The 17,741-nt window shown below is 40.2% G+C and overlaps 2 protein-coding genes across 5 annotated transcripts; both read left to right on the top strand.

Moving 5' to 3' along the window:
• Positions 1–410: 410 nt before the first annotated feature.
• LOC133271980 (hypoxanthine-guanine phosphoribosyltransferase-like) lies at positions 411–9,648 on the top strand. Its single transcript, XM_061458527.1, has 9 exons — positions 411–1,200; positions 3,750–3,856; positions 4,332–4,515; positions 5,305–5,367; positions 5,890–5,907; positions 6,182–6,264; positions 7,268–7,314; positions 8,518–8,594; positions 9,534–9,648. The coding sequence occupies exons 1-9, from the start codon at positions 1,183–1,185 to the stop codon at positions 9,579–9,581; spliced, it is 645 nt and encodes a 214-aa protein (XP_061314511.1). The 5' UTR covers positions 411–1,182; the 3' UTR covers positions 9,582–9,648.
• Positions 9,649–10,964: 1,316 nt separating this feature from the next.
• NUDT7 (nudix hydrolase 7) lies at positions 10,965–16,133 on the top strand. Of its 4 annotated transcripts, none has more exons than XM_061458450.1 (4): positions 10,965–11,030; positions 11,238–11,391; positions 12,907–13,065; positions 14,741–15,269. In XM_061458450.1, exons 1-4 carry the CDS (start codon positions 10,996–10,998, stop codon positions 15,122–15,124), a joined length of 732 nt encoding a protein of 243 aa, XP_061314434.1. In that variant the 5' UTR covers positions 10,965–10,995; the 3' UTR covers positions 15,125–15,269. The 4 variants fall into 4 exon arrangements, with proteins under 4 accessions (XP_061314434.1, XP_061314437.1, XP_061314435.1 ...); XM_061458451.1 differs by having other exon boundaries at positions 10,968–11,101; XM_061458452.1 differs by having other exon boundaries at positions 10,968–11,116.
• The last annotated feature ends 1,608 nt before the right edge of the window (positions 16,134–17,741 follow it).

The raw sequence follows: 17,741 nt of genomic DNA, 5'->3' as shown, positions 1-17,741 counted from the left end.
CTAGAAAGGACTGTGTTACACTAGGAATTAGAAAAGCAAGGCTTTTCACAGGATAGGGAGCTCACACGTGTAAGGTAGGGAATACAGTGGGAATTTGTAGAAGGAAAGTGTTGCTAACTGCATGAAACAGAAGCCAAGTAGCCTCAAGGCATTAGTAGTTTCCAAATAGTGCCACTATTTAATGTATCACTGAAAGTTGTGGATATGCCCATTAATCCACCTGGAAGAGCATATCTGTGTTACCAAGTGTTATCAAACACAATTTGAAGAGCATCCATAAGACTACAAAGAAAAAAGAAAAATCTTCCTTCATAAATATGCCCTCTCCCCAAGAAAACACAATACTTGATGAATTAATAAAATGTACCCAACCTAGTAAGAACATTCTGTAACGTTGCATGCAAGCTGGCTTTAGCTCATTTTGTTAGTAGGATTAATTTTTAGAAATCTAAAACCTTCATGTTAATCCCAGATAATAGTACAGTTTGGTACCCTAATCAGATTACAGTGTATGTCAGTGAGATTTGATTTTAAACGATGTGAAGCATGTTACTCAAACTATCACCCCTTCATCTTATGAAACGATGGCCTGGAAGAATGTCAGACAGGATTCAGAATGTCTCAACAGCTCCAGACTTCCCTGCTTCAGGTCATCTTTAAAAGCATGGCTTTGTTTATTCAAATACTGATTTTTTTTTTCAGCAATTTAGCACATCTTAGGTTTAAAATGCTGTGGGCTTTATCACAACAATGGATGTGCAGATATAATAAAGAAACTGATATGTAAAATTACCTTGTGCACATATACCACGTAATTATCGTCTGCTATAACTCATTATCCAGTTTGTGTTTTCAATTAGAAAAACCCTACCCTACCTAGCCCTTCCTACTAATTTGATTCATGAGCTTCCCTTTTGCATCTCTCTTGTTCCCCATACCTTTTCTGTGATTGGTCATAGCAGGGCTCATGCCTATTTTATCTCTGATTAATCTGATTAAGTAAGAACCTAGGATTGTGATGTCAGTGCATTAGCAGAAAGAAGTAATGCTTCATGTAGGAAGGATGGCAGTTTTGACCTTTCAGAAGCAGGTCATGATTTGACTCCAAGATGAAAATAGAGCAAGATAAACTGCAGTGACAGTACCAACTCATTCTCCAGTACCATAGTTCAAAGAAAGATTATGGCTTGTGGACTGCAGGTAAGACAACATATTGCACTCGTATTTGCCTACTTAATTGAAGGGAGCTTTGGGCATGAGGTAAGAAATTAGCTTCAGCAAAATACTAGAACATTAGAAATACTGACTAATGAAAGGCCTTGTTTCTTATATCTAATCACGAGAAAAAATGGTTTTCAGAACAGAGGCATATTAATAGACTACATTTTTTTACAAACTTATGATACTATTAATTTGACATTAATATACCTATACTCATATTCTTTCCTTCACTGCTGATGAAACAATACTTATTTATGAGTCTCTTTAGTGTACAAAATTGCTGTTGGGTTGTTTTTTTTTCCTACTTAAACTCAGAAAACTACATCAGTAAATGAACAACAGATGAGACCGAATCTAAATTAAACAATTGATTCTTCACCTTATAAGCTCATGATTTAAAAATTTAACGGCTTTGTGTAATAGTTTAGTAGATTGCTCTATTATAATGCAGTTCTGCTGTATTATTTAGCATGTGCCACAATACAAATGCTTTTATGAGCCTATAAGGCATATGCAGGATGTTGCTATGGTGATGTGGAGCTCAAATTGATGCAATCCTTTAGGTTCTGTTCATGAACCTTTCAGCAGAACTTAAAAATGTTTCACACATAGCAACAAACAAGATATTAATGTGGCAGACATTGTGCAAAATAATCTCAATGAGCATAGTTGTTAGCCAAGCAGAAGGTACTAAACTGCATTGTCAGAGTACCTAAAAGCAGTAATCACTACACACACCTATATTCATCAAGATCAGCTTTGTTCAATAGTTACATTAACATGGACAAAGCTCATCACTCACTCGAGCTGAGCCAGTTGTATTGCCTCTCATCAAATGCAGCAGGAAGTGAAATTCATCAACAAGGCTGAACTTTACCTCGCTGTGCAGATGAAAGACCAATTCATAGCTGCAAAAGCAAATTGTAAAGCTGATACCCATTAAATATGGCAATCAGTATCATGACTTGGCGAAAGAAAAACTGCTCAATTCACAGGTGGCACAGTCATTATATTTCAGCTGCAGTTATGCAGAATGCAGTAGAGATGGGGACTCTTGTTAAAAAAAAAACAAAACAAAACACACACACACACAAAAAAAAAACCAAACAAAACCAAACAAAACCAGAACAACAAAATGACAAAATAAACAACTCACCTTACAGCACTTTTTAAACTGTTTATCATGTCAGTGACTATCCTTAAATGTGCTTTTTCTGTACTCCAAATGAAAATTATGCTTTTATGTTCCAAATAAACAAATAAGCGCCATCTTGTCACTTTGACCAATGCTTCTAATTATGTCCCACTGTCACAGCTTCATGTTGACAGAACCCCATATCCTGTATGTGTTTTCTGTCTGTCACCACTAGCAACCTCACACAGGCAGAAATTAGCCCATTTCAAACTGGCCAATACTCCAACAATAATAACCAGCTCTGCACTGTATAAAAGCCTGTTCATAGATGCTACTGTCTAGCCTGATCTACAGCTGACACCAGTGTAACTGCCCATATCTTTTCCAAGCTGAATAAAGCACAGGCTTAATTTAAAATAATCAATCAACTAAGCTTTCACTTCGCTGACTTCAACCATGAATAGTAACTAAACCAGGCAAAATAGTGTTGCTGACATTCTAAACAGTGCTCAACTGCAAGGTTGCTCTGTAATTTTAACTTGGAACACCAAGGCCTATCAATTTTGAATACTTGCAGATTACCCCTAGCTCAGCCAGGATGAGATTCTATATACACTGCCTTGTATTACAATTATCTGTTCTTTGCAACTCTTGTTAACATCTGCCTCTTTAGATTTATCTTTAAATTAAGTAAGCTATTTGTGGCCAAGTTAAAAATGAATGGCAGTAACTGGTTATCTCATTTTTGTGGCTGCTGTAAGTTTTGCAAGTGATAACCTATTCCTGTTCCCTACATTCATTTTTCCTTTCTACCTATGTGCTCATCTCCCACATGCCAAAAAAAGAACTAAAACCAAGTCATCTGTCTAAAGAGTTTGCAGGTGTTGTTTGCTAGCAATACTTTAAGCTATTACTACCAAGTCCACAGCTCTGTGCTGTTAACGAGCCACTGTATTGAGTTCTGTTGAATGCAACTAGTGTGTAGCTCATCTATTTCACACTAGTGAAGCTTTGAGCCATAATTTTAATTTTTGCTTGTCTAGCACACAAGCAAGCTGCTGTGCTCCACAGAAGGGGAAAAAGAGAATACAAGAGGGTGGTTTGGTTTTGGGGGTCATTTTTATTAGTTTATGATGGTTGAGAATTTCTCTTACTATGACTGCGGTAAAATAGTTATGTAGCTGTTCAAATCTCAGACAAGCACACTAGCTCCTGAATTATCAGACAGATTGTGAACTGTTCTATCAGAAAGTTCAAAAGCTCTCAGATACACTTTTGACACATTATTGGGGTGTGTGGGGACAGGAGTCTTTTATCATTATCAGAGACTGAAAGGCTTTTTCCTGTATGGTTCAGTTGTTACTTTTAAGAACTATTTCCCTTTCACTTGCAGATAAAAGATGAAGAAAGTGGCTATAACAAAAATCTATTTTGCATTCCTAAGCATTATGAAGAAGATTTAGAAAGAGTCTTCATTCCTCATGGACTCATCCTGGACAGGTATGAGGGTAAACAACAAAAAATAGTGATAGCAATGACAGTGACTCATTTCCATCCAAATGATAAGACTGAGGTCCTACCCTGTATAGTCCTGAGAAACATGGAAACCCTGCAGCTATACTACTTGTATTCTGGAGTTTAATACAAAGGGCATTCTAGAGGATTCCTCTACAATCCCAGTTAAGTTTCCATTTTATCTCAAATATCTTTAAGCTTTCATATTCTGCATTTTTTAGATAAATAGATTAAATCAGCAGTATGACAAGTGGAATAGGTAGGCACCATCTTGTGAACTGGAAGTACATAACTAGCTTTTCCATGTCTTAGCATGGCCACAATTTGCATGATCAACATTTTAATATGGACATTGTTTAACATATGGACAAACTAACATGATATATAAAACACTTTACAGGTCTTATAAAACTTAGGAGGGGTTGTTGTTTTGTTTTCTTTTTTTTTTTTTCCCTTCCAGAACAGAACGCTTGGCTAGAGATATAATGCAAGATATGGGAAGCCACCATATTGTTGCACTCTGTGTCCTTAAAGGAGGCTATAAATTCTTTGCTGATTTGCTGGACCATATAAAAGCACTAAATCAAAATGGTGATAAATCTGTGCCTATTACTGTGGATTTTGTTAGAATAAAAAGCTACTGTGTAAGCAACTTTATTTTCTTTGGAAATAGACTCCCTATAGACTTACATTCTGAATACTGGTAGTTTACATGAAAAGTACACCTCAAAATGACTTTATGTATATATCCTGTTCAAAGCAACTCAATTTATTACATGCTGATTTACTGATCTGCCCCGACGACCAGATGAATATTGTATAGTCACTGGAGTGAACACATAGTAGAACACTTAATATGACAAAGCCAGGGTCAAGTTTCCAACATCCTCCTCTCCAGCCAACAGTTTCCACACAGATTCTGCTCTGTCTGTACCATGGCACCCTTTGGTGGGAGGGAGTATGGAGAGTTTAGCATCACAGACTTGCTTATTGTCTCTCTCAGCATTACTTTTTATTCCTATGGATAATATTGGAGCCTTGTTTCCATAATCTGTGTGTGGAGAACAGGTATCTTTTACCTGAACCAACTGTAGTTGGCCTGAGCCAACTACTGTAAAGCAATGACTTATGCCATTTTTTTCTGTTTTATCTTCTCCCTTTTTTGAAGACTTCAACTCTGTGCACTGATCAAAAATTATCCTTTGCTAAATATAACAGTTTACAATATCCCAGAAATTCTTCATGGAATTATAAAACAAATCTGTGCTTGCTCTCAGATGCTTGAAAGCTGTTTTACTTGAAGGAGTGCTGTGTAAATTTGCAAGTGTCATTTGATGGGCAAAATGCAAGAGCAACATACCATTCATACACATAAAAAAATAACACTTCTGAGAATGTTTTATGTGTCTTCCCTCTGCTCTTTCTCCTTCTAGAATGATTCACCTACAGAAAAAATCAGTATTGTAGGCGAGGAACTGTGTACACTAAATGGGAAGGTATGATTAGCATATTCAGCTTTTACAAGGGAAAGAACAGTTATTGTGTATCTTCCAGTAAGTCCATCTTTATTAAAATTTGACACTAGTTACTTGCAGCCACTTAACACTGGTTTAAATTGCCATCCTTTCAAACAGTGAGTAATTCCCACTGGTCTCAGTGCAAACTTAACATGATCAATACTGAATGCTTCTATTCCCCATTTTATCCCACAGCTCCTAGAAATGAACCATCTTAAAACTGACTCTTGCAGTATGGTTCTAGAATGCTATTGCTATACATAGAATAATATGTAAAACCTGACATAGGCAGCTTTCTTAAGATATTTTATGCTTCCATAAATACCAACTGAAAGACTATTTGGAAGGCACTAAAATAACCAAAGTAGTTAAAGTGACAAGCTCCTTTGAAAACTCTGTTAACTGAGGTTTGTAGTGCAAATTTCTGCTGACTCTGTAATTCACTTGCCATGTAAATACCTTTTTTCTTTTTTTTTTCTCTCTCTACATGATCATTTCCAGAATGTTTTAGTAGTAGAGGTAAGACTTGGGGTGAGGGGGGGGGGGGAGAAGGAGGGAAGGGGGGGGGAGAAGGAGGGAAGGGGGGGGGAGAAGGAGGGAAGGAAGGGATAGTGGGGAAAAACACATTTCCCCCATGTTTTGCAAGTTAATACCTTTTGCATATAAACAAACAATTTATTATGTTACTCTGCTGCCAGGGTGGCTGACTGGTTTTGGGGCTTTAAATTAATCCACTCACAGCCGGGTTTTTCTTTCAGTCTCAGAGGGCAATTTGTTTTTGTCTCTCTTTCAGGACATTATTGAGACTGGTAGAACAATGAAAGCCCTACTTTCAAAACTAAAAGACAATGAACCAAAGATGGTAAAAGTTGTAAGGTATAATTGTTATGGACACTTAATAATGTATTGTAATGTAAGATAGAGCAAAATCATTTAGGTGAATAATCAGTGTATGCTGGTGGGTATTTGCTTGGTTTTGTTTAGTCTGAAGTTTGGGGGAAGAGGAAGTAAAAGCAGAAGGCAATCTTTATGCAGCTAAAAACTAAGTATATATTAAACCGGGAAATTTACTACCACCTTCATTCTCAAAATGAATAAAAAATGGTTTCCTGGCTCTTTTTGCATAGTCCATAAAGTGTGATAGATTCCATTTCTTACCTCCTTATGTCTGAAAAAATCAGCTCTTTCCATAGGTTTCCTAACACTTCAGTTGCCTCAGTACTAGAATGACAACACTCAGAATTTTCCTTAATATCCTCAGTCATACTGGTTTTCAGAATCTAAGAGTTTGTCAGCACTTGCAAGATTACTTCAAGTGGCACTCTAGATCTGCTTTTAGATGGTCTCTAGAAGGAATTCTTGGGGAATAGACCTGTCTGTCAAGTAATCACAGTACTTTGAAAATACACTTCTTGTTTGATGTACCATTTATGATTCTCCTAATGACTCTCCAGGAGATCCTCAGTTTGTTCAGAAGTGCTTAGGAAAAGCAAGTATGGATATGACTTTGTGGAAGAAATCCATAGCTTGTCCTCTTCTCCCTCCCTCCCTGCTAAAATCTAAATGCCACTTGAACATGCTTACCTGCCTGTGCTAGTCTAGTTTGCTGATACATGGCTACATGATTTTGGATACAGAATGGAACATAATTAAATAGAAAACAACGGAGTAATTTGGACCTTCAGACTGAACCTAGACCAGTGCCTTAACTTCTTCCTCAGTTACAAGGCTGAACACTGCTTCTTCCTGTTGCAGTCTCATTGTTTTAATTTAACTGCATGATTATAGAAGTTTATAGGGATGGGAGGTAGAAGTGAAGCATACCTCTTAAAGCAAGACATATTTTAAAAAACATAACCTTCTCGGCTTTGCCTTACAGCCTGCTCATTAAAAGGACACACAGAAATCCAGGTTACAGACCAGACTGTAAGCATTGCGTTTTTCTGGTTGTCCAAAATACAGTCTCATAATCTCACTTCATGTAGGAAGTCTGACAATTGGCATATAAATTTCAGGAAGGCCAAAAGAAATGGGGAGAAAATACATACAATTTCCAAACTGATGACCAGCTATCCCATGCTGAAACTTCATGGCCACCACCTTTTTTTATCCCCATTGGTCTGAGCACGGGTTTGGCTGTTTGTTACCAGGTACCATTGTCCTGGGTTCAGCAGTAGCAGTCATGTTTCTCCTCCTTGGTAGCTGGTGCAGTGCAGTGTTTCGACTTTCGGCTCGGGAACAGAGCTGATAGAGATGTTTTGGTTTGGCCAAGGACTTTGTGAGCCTCATGCTCTGCCAGGGAGGAGAGGAAGCCGGGAGGAAGCAGAGACAGGACACCTGACCCAAACTGACCAAAGAGCTATTCCATACCACAGCACGTCATGCCCAGGATGTAACTGGGAGTTAGCCGGAAGGGCTGGGAGACTGCAGGGTTGGAGGAGGTATTGGTCGGAGCTTGGTCGGGCTTGGGGGGCGAGTTATCGGTCAGCGGGTGGTGAGGTGTTGTATTCTGTTCCCTTGTTATTTCCTTTATCATTATTATTATTGGTGGTAGCAGTAGTGATTTGTGTTATACCTTAGTTACTAAACTGTTCTTATCTCAACCCGTGGGAGTTGCATTCTTTTGATTCTCCTCTCCGTCCCTCCGAGAGCAGGGGGAGGGCAAGAAATGGGGGGAAGTGAGTGAACGAGTTACCTGACTGGGTTTAAACCACGACAACCATAAACAGAACCAACCACTATATTTGTATTGTTTGTCTTGGATCCTACAAGGAATTTGTTTTGACTCTACATTAAACTTGCCGTGTTTTCAAACTGAAGACTCTCAGGGCAACTACTTTTACTCACTCCTTGTCTGCCTTTCCCAAGACTACTGCATAAGTAGGTTTTAAATAATTATTCTGTTCTTAAAACACATTCTCTTAGCATTTTAATTGCATTACTAAGTGATGAGGATGGTACAGATTCTAACTTTTGACATCAAATTACAGCTCTGATTTTAAATGAATGTACCTAGACAGAAAGATATTTGTTAGGTATTAAGCACCTAGAGCATGCGCTGAATACAAACTGTGTGCTTAAAAGCAATTTACACCACCCCAGTATAAAAATAATTCTATTTTCTTTCAGACATAGGCTTTGAAATTCCAGATAAATTTGTGGTTGGATATGCACTTGATTACAATGAATACTTCAGAGATCTAAACGTGAGTACATACATGTGTGCCTCAACTGTTACATATGTCTGTTACCTCAGGTAACAAGCAAGAATATTAGCTTACACTCAGAACTTCTCAACCATTACCAAAACTTCAAATCTCATTAAAAAGTTCCACTAAAGGGGCAAAACATTACTAACATGCCAAGCTGATAGTTCAACGTAAATGCAGAACTTGTTATGCCTTACCTTTCCATGTATCATAGAATCATAGAATAGTTAGGGTTGTACAAGTCTTGTGGCCCAGCCCTGCTGTACAGTGTTCTGAGTCCTCCAGGATGGCTGGCAGCATGCAATCTGCTAGCCCTACCTGGAAAGAAAGTAACCTGTAATTTGGCTTTATACTGATGTTTGTCTGTCTTACTGAAATCCTGTGTTGCTCTTTTCTAGCCAGCTCTTTAAGATGGCTGTGTGTGAACTGTGCATGAAGGTTTTCCTATCATATGTAAGATGTCCATTAATATCTTTATTTCCTTTGTTCCATTACATTCTCCTTAAGCTGCACTGAGTAGCAGACTTGGAAGGACCATAACTGACAAAAATAGCTGATCTTTTTTTCCTCCTTAGTTTTCAAAAGTACCTTCTTACATCTGGTTAAGTGCAAAAGCTCTTCACTTGAAAGTCTTTTTAATAAGACACATATTGGATCGACGCTATTGCAAAGTGATATGAAGAATACAATAACTGAACAGACCTGACCTCTTCAGAATATACAAATCTAAGTATTGCTTCCAAGCTCATCTGTAATTTAAACACCTCCATTTTACTGCAAGTGGTAAATTGCAACCAACCTCTCAAAGGTTACTATTCTGTGTTTTGCTTACAATGCTACAAATACAACTGAAAGACATCCTTGCATTTCCTTTGAAGGTAAAGATTGACTAAAGTTTTACTTTTTTCAAATTATTTTTATTTTTATTTTTTTTAGCACATCTGCATTCTGAAAGAGAAAGCCAAAGAGAAGTATAAGATCTGATAACACCAGTCTTCTGGAACACTAAAATGTCTGAATAATAAGTAATCTACTAATTGCACTCTTTTCACTGAAGAACTACATTTTCTTAAGATATTATTCCACATATTTTCTCTTATAATAATTATGTAGAACAGTTTAAAAGTGAAACAGTTTTGTCCGAGTTCCAGTGAAACCTCGACAGAGCAAGAGCCATAAAATGGGTGTTATAGTCTGCTGGAATCATGGCAGATTGGGACACGGCCAGGACATGTACATGTGTATGCCATTATGTTTGGGTTTTAACTTACTACGTGATGTAACACATTAGGCATACTGTATATAAACTGCACTTATTTTTAAATGTGAGCTTGTGTGTGTAAATATATACACATTTCTTTCTGTAACAAATAGGCCGAGTACGCATTTAAGGACCTGAGATTAAGTCAACTGTACAAAGTGCATACCTAGTGGAAAACACAGTTGGCTCTTTACCTTAATGCAATAAAAGAGTAAACATAGAAAAAAAATTCTAAAATATAAACACTAAGGTAGCTAGACTGAGATTAGTTCTTGTACATTCCATGTAACTGGGGTGTTGTGCCTTGGGTTTTGCAGGATGCGATGTTGATTGTACTATGGTGGTGGCCCTTTAAATGCAGGTAACACCGATTACCAGCAGTTAAAACTAGATGATAAACCAATGCAGCAGGAAACTACTCCTGCTACTTGTGCATCTGTAACAAGAATTGGAAGCTCTATTTTACTGCCCAGAAACTGCACCAAGCTGGAGGCAGTCTCTGACACTGTTTCCTACTTGCACTGAATGATTAAAATAAGCTCGAAGACCTTGGTTTGTTTTGGTTTTATTCCACTGCAAATTAAGAGCACTGAGCCGAGAGGGTCTTTTGATGCCCTGCAGCTCTTACAGGCTGCAGGTGGTCGGGCTCCCAGACGTGTGCCATGGCTCTTCCCGTTGTCCCCCGGCAGCTGCAGGCTGCAACCTCTCACTTCATCCATCCCTTAAAGCAGGTGAGAGCGAGCACGCGGCTCCCTGTACTACCAGACCCCTTACCTAAGGCACGGGACCGGCTCACACCGGAGCCCACCGACCTACATCCCCTGCGGGAGGACCGCGAACCCAAACTGCTCCGCGGTTCCTGCTTTTCGCAGCTGTAGCGAGGCCTGCGGGCTGCTGCTGCCGCCCTTCTCCGGGTACACGCAGCCCGGGACGGCTGTGACCGGGACCGGATGACTCCCACCAAGCCGCGCTCGCCCGAAGGTCCCCTCAACGAGCGGCCCCGGAGCGGAACCGCTGCGCTCGGCCGTCTGTCAAGGACCCCCGCTAGTTGATTGGCGGAACCTGCCGTCAGTCACGGCGGGTGGGCGGGAAGCGGGGCTGAAGGGGAGGTCTCCGTTCGGGTCGGGGGTGACAAAGATGGCGGCTGAGGAGCAGGATGGGGAGCTGGAAAGGTACCGCACATCCACGGCTTTCCTCCGCTGCCGGCCGGGCCGGGCTGCCGCCGGCTACAAGCCCTGCCCGGGTACGCCAGAAGCAGGTCCGGGTAGAGGAAGGGTGGTGAGCTGTGTGTTAGCGGCCTAGGCACTGCGGCTGTTGGGTTCAGCGCGGCTGACAGACACCGGCCCTGTGTCATGGCGGTCCTTTCTCTTTGCTCCTAGAAACAGTATCAAAGAGAAGGCCAGGTTGCGCTTGAGGGAGTTCGATGTGCGGGATAGGTTCTCCCACTTGCCGCTGGCCAGAGCCGCTGTTCTCCTTCCGCTGATGGTGAGGGCGGGGAAGCTGCACCTGCTGCTCACGGTGCGGTCCATGCAGGTAGGTGGGCCGGTGCCGGGGAGTGACATGGCTGCCGGAGTCTCGCTCCCTGTGTGCTGCCTCCCGCGGTGTCTGCTTCTCTAATGCCAGGCAGTGTGCCTGAGGTTACGATCAGATATTCCTGTGCTGTAGTGTACAGGGACTGTAGTGATAGGACAGGGGGTAACGGGTTAAAACTTAAACAGGGGAAGTTTAGATTGGATATAAGGAGGAAGTTCTTTAATGTGAGGGTGGTGAGGCACTGGAATGGGTTGCCCAGGGAAGTTGTGAATGCTCCATCCCTGCAGTGTTGAAGGCCAGGTTGGACAGAGCTTTGGGTGACATGGTTTAGTTGCAAGGTGTCTCTGCCCATGGGCAGGAGGGTTAGAACTAGATGATCTTAAGGTCCTTTCCAACCCTAACTATTCTGTGGTTCTATGCTGATGATTCTGGTATTTAGATGCCACAAAAATGCTGGATACCAAGAAGAGTATGACAGTAAAAGATGACTTCTGGATCAGAAAAGGAAATGGGTATTGTTTCCTATGACTTAAACACAGTGCAGTCCAGTTTTTATTAATGTGACTTTCAGTCTGCATTTGCTGTTACTCTTCTCTCCTATTCATGTGTGAAAGGCAACAACCTAAGTCCCCAGAAGATTTCTGCCAGTGTTTTCCCCACCCCCTCCCTGATCAGTTACCTCTATCCAGGGGCTATTTACTTGCCTGTTTTTCTGTGGCTTAAAAGTGGATGTTTTTGGGGTCTTAGAAATTTTAAGACCATAATAATTGCAGTCACTTAGCTGATAAATTGATTGTAAAGGGTCTTTTTACTGATGTTTCATATGCAGGCCTATTACTATGATATATTTAAAGGGATAGGACAAGAGATAATGAGTTCAAACTTGAACAGGGAAGTTCAGGATAGATATAAGGAAGAAGTTCTTTACTGTAAGGGTGGTGAGGCACTGGCACAGGTTGTCCAAAGAAGCAGTAAATGCTCCATGCTTGGCAGTGTTCAAGCACAGTTTGGACAGAGTCTTGGGCAGCATGGTCTAGTGTGAAGCATCATTGCCTGTGGCTGGGGGGTTGGAACTGGATGATCTTAAGGTCCTTTCCAACCCAGACTATTCTGTGATTTAATTGTGCGTTTTATAAGTTCTCTCTCTCTCACCTTAAGTACTCAGATCTCAGTATTCAGGTTGTCTGCCTAGATTAATCTGTCAATCTCTCATGCTAGCAGGATGATGAAGTCTAGATTTAGAATGTATAGTAGGAATTACACAGTACCGCACAAGTGATATATGTAATCCTGATAGTGAGGGTTTATGGATTAGTTGGGTATAAGCCCAGCTTTCTCTTGTGTAGCTCTTGATAAGGCACACTTCTTCAGGTTGCAGAAACCTCTTCACAACCACTCCCAGCTTCTTTGACTGATAAATGTAAAGTGAATCTGCAGTAAGATCAAGCATTTATGTGTATCCAAGAAGAAATGTAAATCTGTTATATTTAACAGTAGTACTCCTTTAAATTCTAGCTGAGAAGATCACCAGGGGAAGTGTGTTTTCCAGGAGGTAAAAGTGATGCAACTGATAAAGATGAAATCGATACTGCTCTTCGAGAAGCTAAGGAAGAAGTGGGACTCCAGCCAGAGAAGGTGGAAGTCATCTGTAGGCTTGTCCCTGGAATTGATAAAGTAAGGAATAAACTGAGTAAGTCAGCATATGGTTAGAAAATAAGCTTGGGTTATTTTTTGTGGGGTTGATAATGACCTCTTAAAACCTGTAACTGTAAATAACCACTGCTTCTTAAAGTGTACAGCCCACATTGCCAGCAGAGAAGGGAAGAAATTCTTGTTCTGTATTTAGTATTTATGAAAGCATGTTTGGTGTATTATGTGCAGTTACGGACACTCTAGAGCACAGAAAGAGTGCCAAGCTGGTGACAGTGTAGCTGAGAGCCACAGAGATAAGTAAGGGAGGTTGGAGCATGTGGAATATGAGGAGAGACTGAGAGAAGTGTGTTTGCCCAGCCTGAAGATGAGAAAGCCAGCAGGGGATCTAGTTGCTCACTTCAAGTACCTCCTGGTGGTTTTAGAGAGGATAATACCAGACTCTTCTTGAGACGGTGGACACAGACAACAACAAATGAAATTTTGATGAGATGCAAGAAAAAGTGTCTTCACCATAAGGTTAGCTTAACACTGGAACTGATTTTCCTGTCAGGCTGTATAATCTCTGTCCTTGGAGATTTGCAGAATTCAACCAGACAAGCCCCTCAGCAGCCTGATGTAACCTCAAAAGTCTTCTCGTTCAATATCCTGCTACAGGCAGGGTTAATTCAGGTGAAAAGGGACTTCTGGAGGTTATGTGGACTGTGATTCTGTATGGAACTCTAGCAAGGAGACTTCTCTTCTGGAGGTGTCTTTGGAATGTAAGTAACTAAATTGGCTGGCTGCCAGTTTCAGTAACAATATTTCATGGGGTCAGTTCTCCCATGGCATAGAGAGGTTACTGTTTCAGAAGACTTTATTTTTCAGGTAACAGTTTCTCTTTGTTAATATGCCTAAGGCTTGGTTTTGTATGTTGTAGCTACATCATCCGCCCCCATTAAAAAACGAAAATAGTTTTAAACTTGTACTGCATATGCTTTATTTAATCCTTCAATTATAATTTCTGTAGAGATAACATTAAAGCCACATAGTTCAGAGGCTATATGTAAAAAGAATCAGTTTAGTTTTTATAACTCTCTTCAGTGTTTTCCAGCAAATTGCCTCAATTAATAGAAAAAATTGTGTGGTTTTGGACCACAGAAATTTTACCTGTAGATTTTACTTTCTTCTCTGTACATACATTCCAGGTGATTCTGACTTGGGTGTAGTGTGTCCAGACTTGCATCAAATAGCCCAAATGCTGAGTGTTACTGCTTTTTATTTAACAGTGATGCTTTTTTGGTAAGAATAAGCAGAACTAGGAATGTATGTTAAAACTGTTGATGCCCTCTTTGTGCAATAGATCAATAGATTTTGCCTCCCTGTGGAAAAAGGGATTGTATTTAAAATAAAAATGTCTATAAATGAGCTGTTAGAAAAAGTTTACTTATATAGCCACATATATTGGGAAAATAGACACAGATATGATAAAGCATAGATGAATTAGAAAATCTGAATTAAAATCAGAAATCACCAAAGTAAGGAAGACTCATGAGAGAGAATGCATGGAGTTTATTTATGTTTAACTGCATATTTCTTAGGTTTCTTACACTCATTTTATAATTCTGAAATGTTTTTAAAATAAAGAACATTCTTTTACTTGTTACAAACTCAGTGTGTGGCTTTTTTTTTTTTGTTATTTTTTTGTTTTTCCTTTTAGATGAATTACTTGGTAACACCAGTCGTAGGATTTATAGAGGATACATTCCAGCCCTCTCCTAATCCTGATGAAGTGAGCAATGTTTTTGTCATACCATTGGAATACTTTATCAAGCCCTTAAATTACCAGACTGTGCCTTATAAAACCTCATCTGGTTACCACGGTCGGATGCACTCCTTTACATATGATGACCCGGAACATAAAATGTCATTCAGGATATGGGGACTTACTGCCCACTTTGCTGTATTTCTTGCTCTTGTAATTTTTAGAAGGAGACCTACCTTTGAAATTGATTATGATCTGGACAACTTAACTTCATCCTCTGAGAATTACTTCATGAATTTATATGCATCTGTGTATGAAAGAAAGAAGAGTAATATATAACAAATTAGTCTGGCAATGAATTTACATTAAAGGAGGAAAAAAGGTTTTGTTTATTCCCTTTATACCAGTTCTTAGTTTGAATTTCCTCTGAATTAGGAACTGATTAAAAATTATTTTTAAATAACAAGTTGACAATCCCTAGCTAGATTAATACAACTGTTGATTTCGTTTAGAGCTGCCAAAAACACATGTTTTTTTTTGATGGACTTAATATACAGTTTTGGAAGATGTGTTACACTTTCTGCCTTTGTTTTATGGGACCTAAGACACTTTCTGTGGTTTGCCTTCTGTATAATGAGATAATACTATTCTATCTATTTTTTGTGTGTTTGAATTAGAATATGAGGACTTTTGGAGGTTTACGTGTGGCATACTACATACAACAACAATGCACAGTCTTGTGTGGTATCTTTAAGCACTTACAAAACACAATAAAAATCTAAAAGGTGGCACATGCTTTCACAATCTTATTTTGTTTTGGTTGGGATCATGGAGGGAAGAGGAAGATTTAATGGGGTTTTGTTAGCTTTGCTCAATTTAACATTCCTCACAAGGAGATTCTGTAGGCTATGGAAGACAGTGTACAGGTAACAGTACTGAATTTGCTCCTCAGCACCTTGTTAGCATCACCCACCCAGCTCCTAGAGGAAGTAATCTTAAGGAAAGAAATGTGGAGTTGACTGTTCATAAGGACTAAAATGCTTCTCTGTAGCTGAGCGTTTAGAAGTCACCGTGGCAATGTAAGATACATGGGGTTCTTTGTGCTGTGAATCCTTGCTTCCACATTGCTGGTGAACTAGAAGCTTATTCACAGTGGTCATGATCTCATTGCCAAATGGTTAAGTTTTTAAAAGCAAAATTGGCTGGATTTGAGGTGTAGTTTGGAATTAAATAAGTTACTGGTCCTTAAATAGTTGGTCTTCTCTGAGTAGCATGTATGAGCTGAAAGTATTTGATGTCCCTCAGGATCACATGCTCTAGTGTTAGTATTGAATCAGGTGAAAAAAAATACCCCACTCAGTTGTTCTTTTGGGTGTTTGCAGTTTGTGCTTCCCCCCCATTCACTAACAGATGCAAGTGTGATAAAAAAGTTGCTGGCAATTGCCATGAACTGTGCTGTAATTGAGCATCAGTCAGATTTTTACATTAAACAGCTTCTGTAATATGCTTGAAATTGGCCGTGACTTCAGAAAATTCATCCTTTTTACAAACAAGTGTTTCCCAAGTATGGCCTGAATAGCTAATTATGATTTTCTAGAAAACCCAATTATTAGATTTTTATTTTAGCTTCTCATAATTACATCCATAACATTATTTGGCTGCTGTGCTGGAGTAGCATTTAGGCACTGAAATACCAGCTTGTGTTTGGTGGTAACTGCAGCATAACCTTTTACTGAAGAAAAGATGCTGGAGTTGCACTCAGCTGACAGAAGGGGACCAAACCAAATTGAGACTAAAATCAATGCAGAACTTGTAAGGACTGAATTTCACTTTGCCTCCTCTCCCTGCTACAACTGTGTGATACTTACTATTTGTCTCCTCCCAGAGGTAATTCAGTGGTAGGTATTTTGCCTGAAATGCTCTTCATGCTGTGGCAACATCTGCAATAGGATTGAGTGTACCCTCAGCAAGTTTGTCAGCAATACTGAGCTGTGTGGTGCAGTCAAGATGGAGGAGGTAAGAGACCTTGACAAGCTTGGAGGGGTTGGCCAGTGCAAACCTCAAGAATTTCAACAAGGCTAAGTGCAAGGTCCTACATCTGGGTCAGGGAAATCCCAAGCACAAATATAGACTGGGCGGAGATTGGACTGAGAGCAGGCCTGAGGAGAAGTATTTGGGGGTATTTGTTAATGGGAAACTCAACATGACCCAGCAGTGTGCCCTTGCAGCCCAGGAACCCCCTGTGTCATGGGCTGCATCCCCAGCAGCATGAGCAGCAGGTTGAAGTAGGGAATTTTCCCCCTCTACTGTGCTTTTATGAGACCCTGCCCCTCCAGTCCTGCACCCAGATCTGGCACCCCCAGCATAAGAAAGGTAGGGACCTGTTGGAGCCTGCAGGGACAGGACAAGGAGGAATGGCTTTAAGCTGACAGAGGGGAGATTTAGCTTAGACATTAGGCAGAAGAAGTTCTTCCCTGTGAAAGTGCTGAGGCACTGGCACAGGTTGCCCAGAAAAGCTGAGGCTGCCCCATCCCTTCCGGTGTCCAAGGCCAGGCTGGACAGAGCTTGGAGCAACCTGCTCTAGTGGAAGGTGTCCCTGTCCATGGCAGGGGGTTGGAACTGGATGAGCTTTAAGCTCCCTTCCAACCCAAATCATCATTCTGTGATGATTCTAGAAAGTACAGGATTGGCAATCAGAATACTAAGTTGGAAAAACCCTCAAAAGTTAGCCTAATGTCTTGCCACCTAAAGATGGAACCAGGTACATGATAGTCTGATAAGTACAAGTTTTTTTCCTTAAGTTTCCCTGGGCAATCTGTTGTAGTCCTTTAGCCATGCTTTAGAGTTGTGGCAAGGATCACTTACATCTCCTTCTGTACACAGCAAAAGGGGGAGCAGCTGTTTTTCCCTGTTACTTTCTGCGCTTCTGGAAACTACATCACTGTGCCTTCCTCAG

This window comes from Pezoporus flaviventris, unplaced genomic scaffold, assembly GCF_033815535.1.
Source record: "Pezoporus flaviventris isolate CSIRO_AGI_PZ_B2104156 unplaced genomic scaffold, CSIRO_AGI_Pfla_v1 ptg000027l, whole genome shotgun sequence".
NCBI classification, from domain to species: domain Eukaryota; kingdom Metazoa; phylum Chordata; class Aves; order Psittaciformes; family Psittacidae; genus Pezoporus; species Pezoporus flaviventris.
This window is presented reverse-complemented; position numbering and strand designations above follow the sequence as displayed.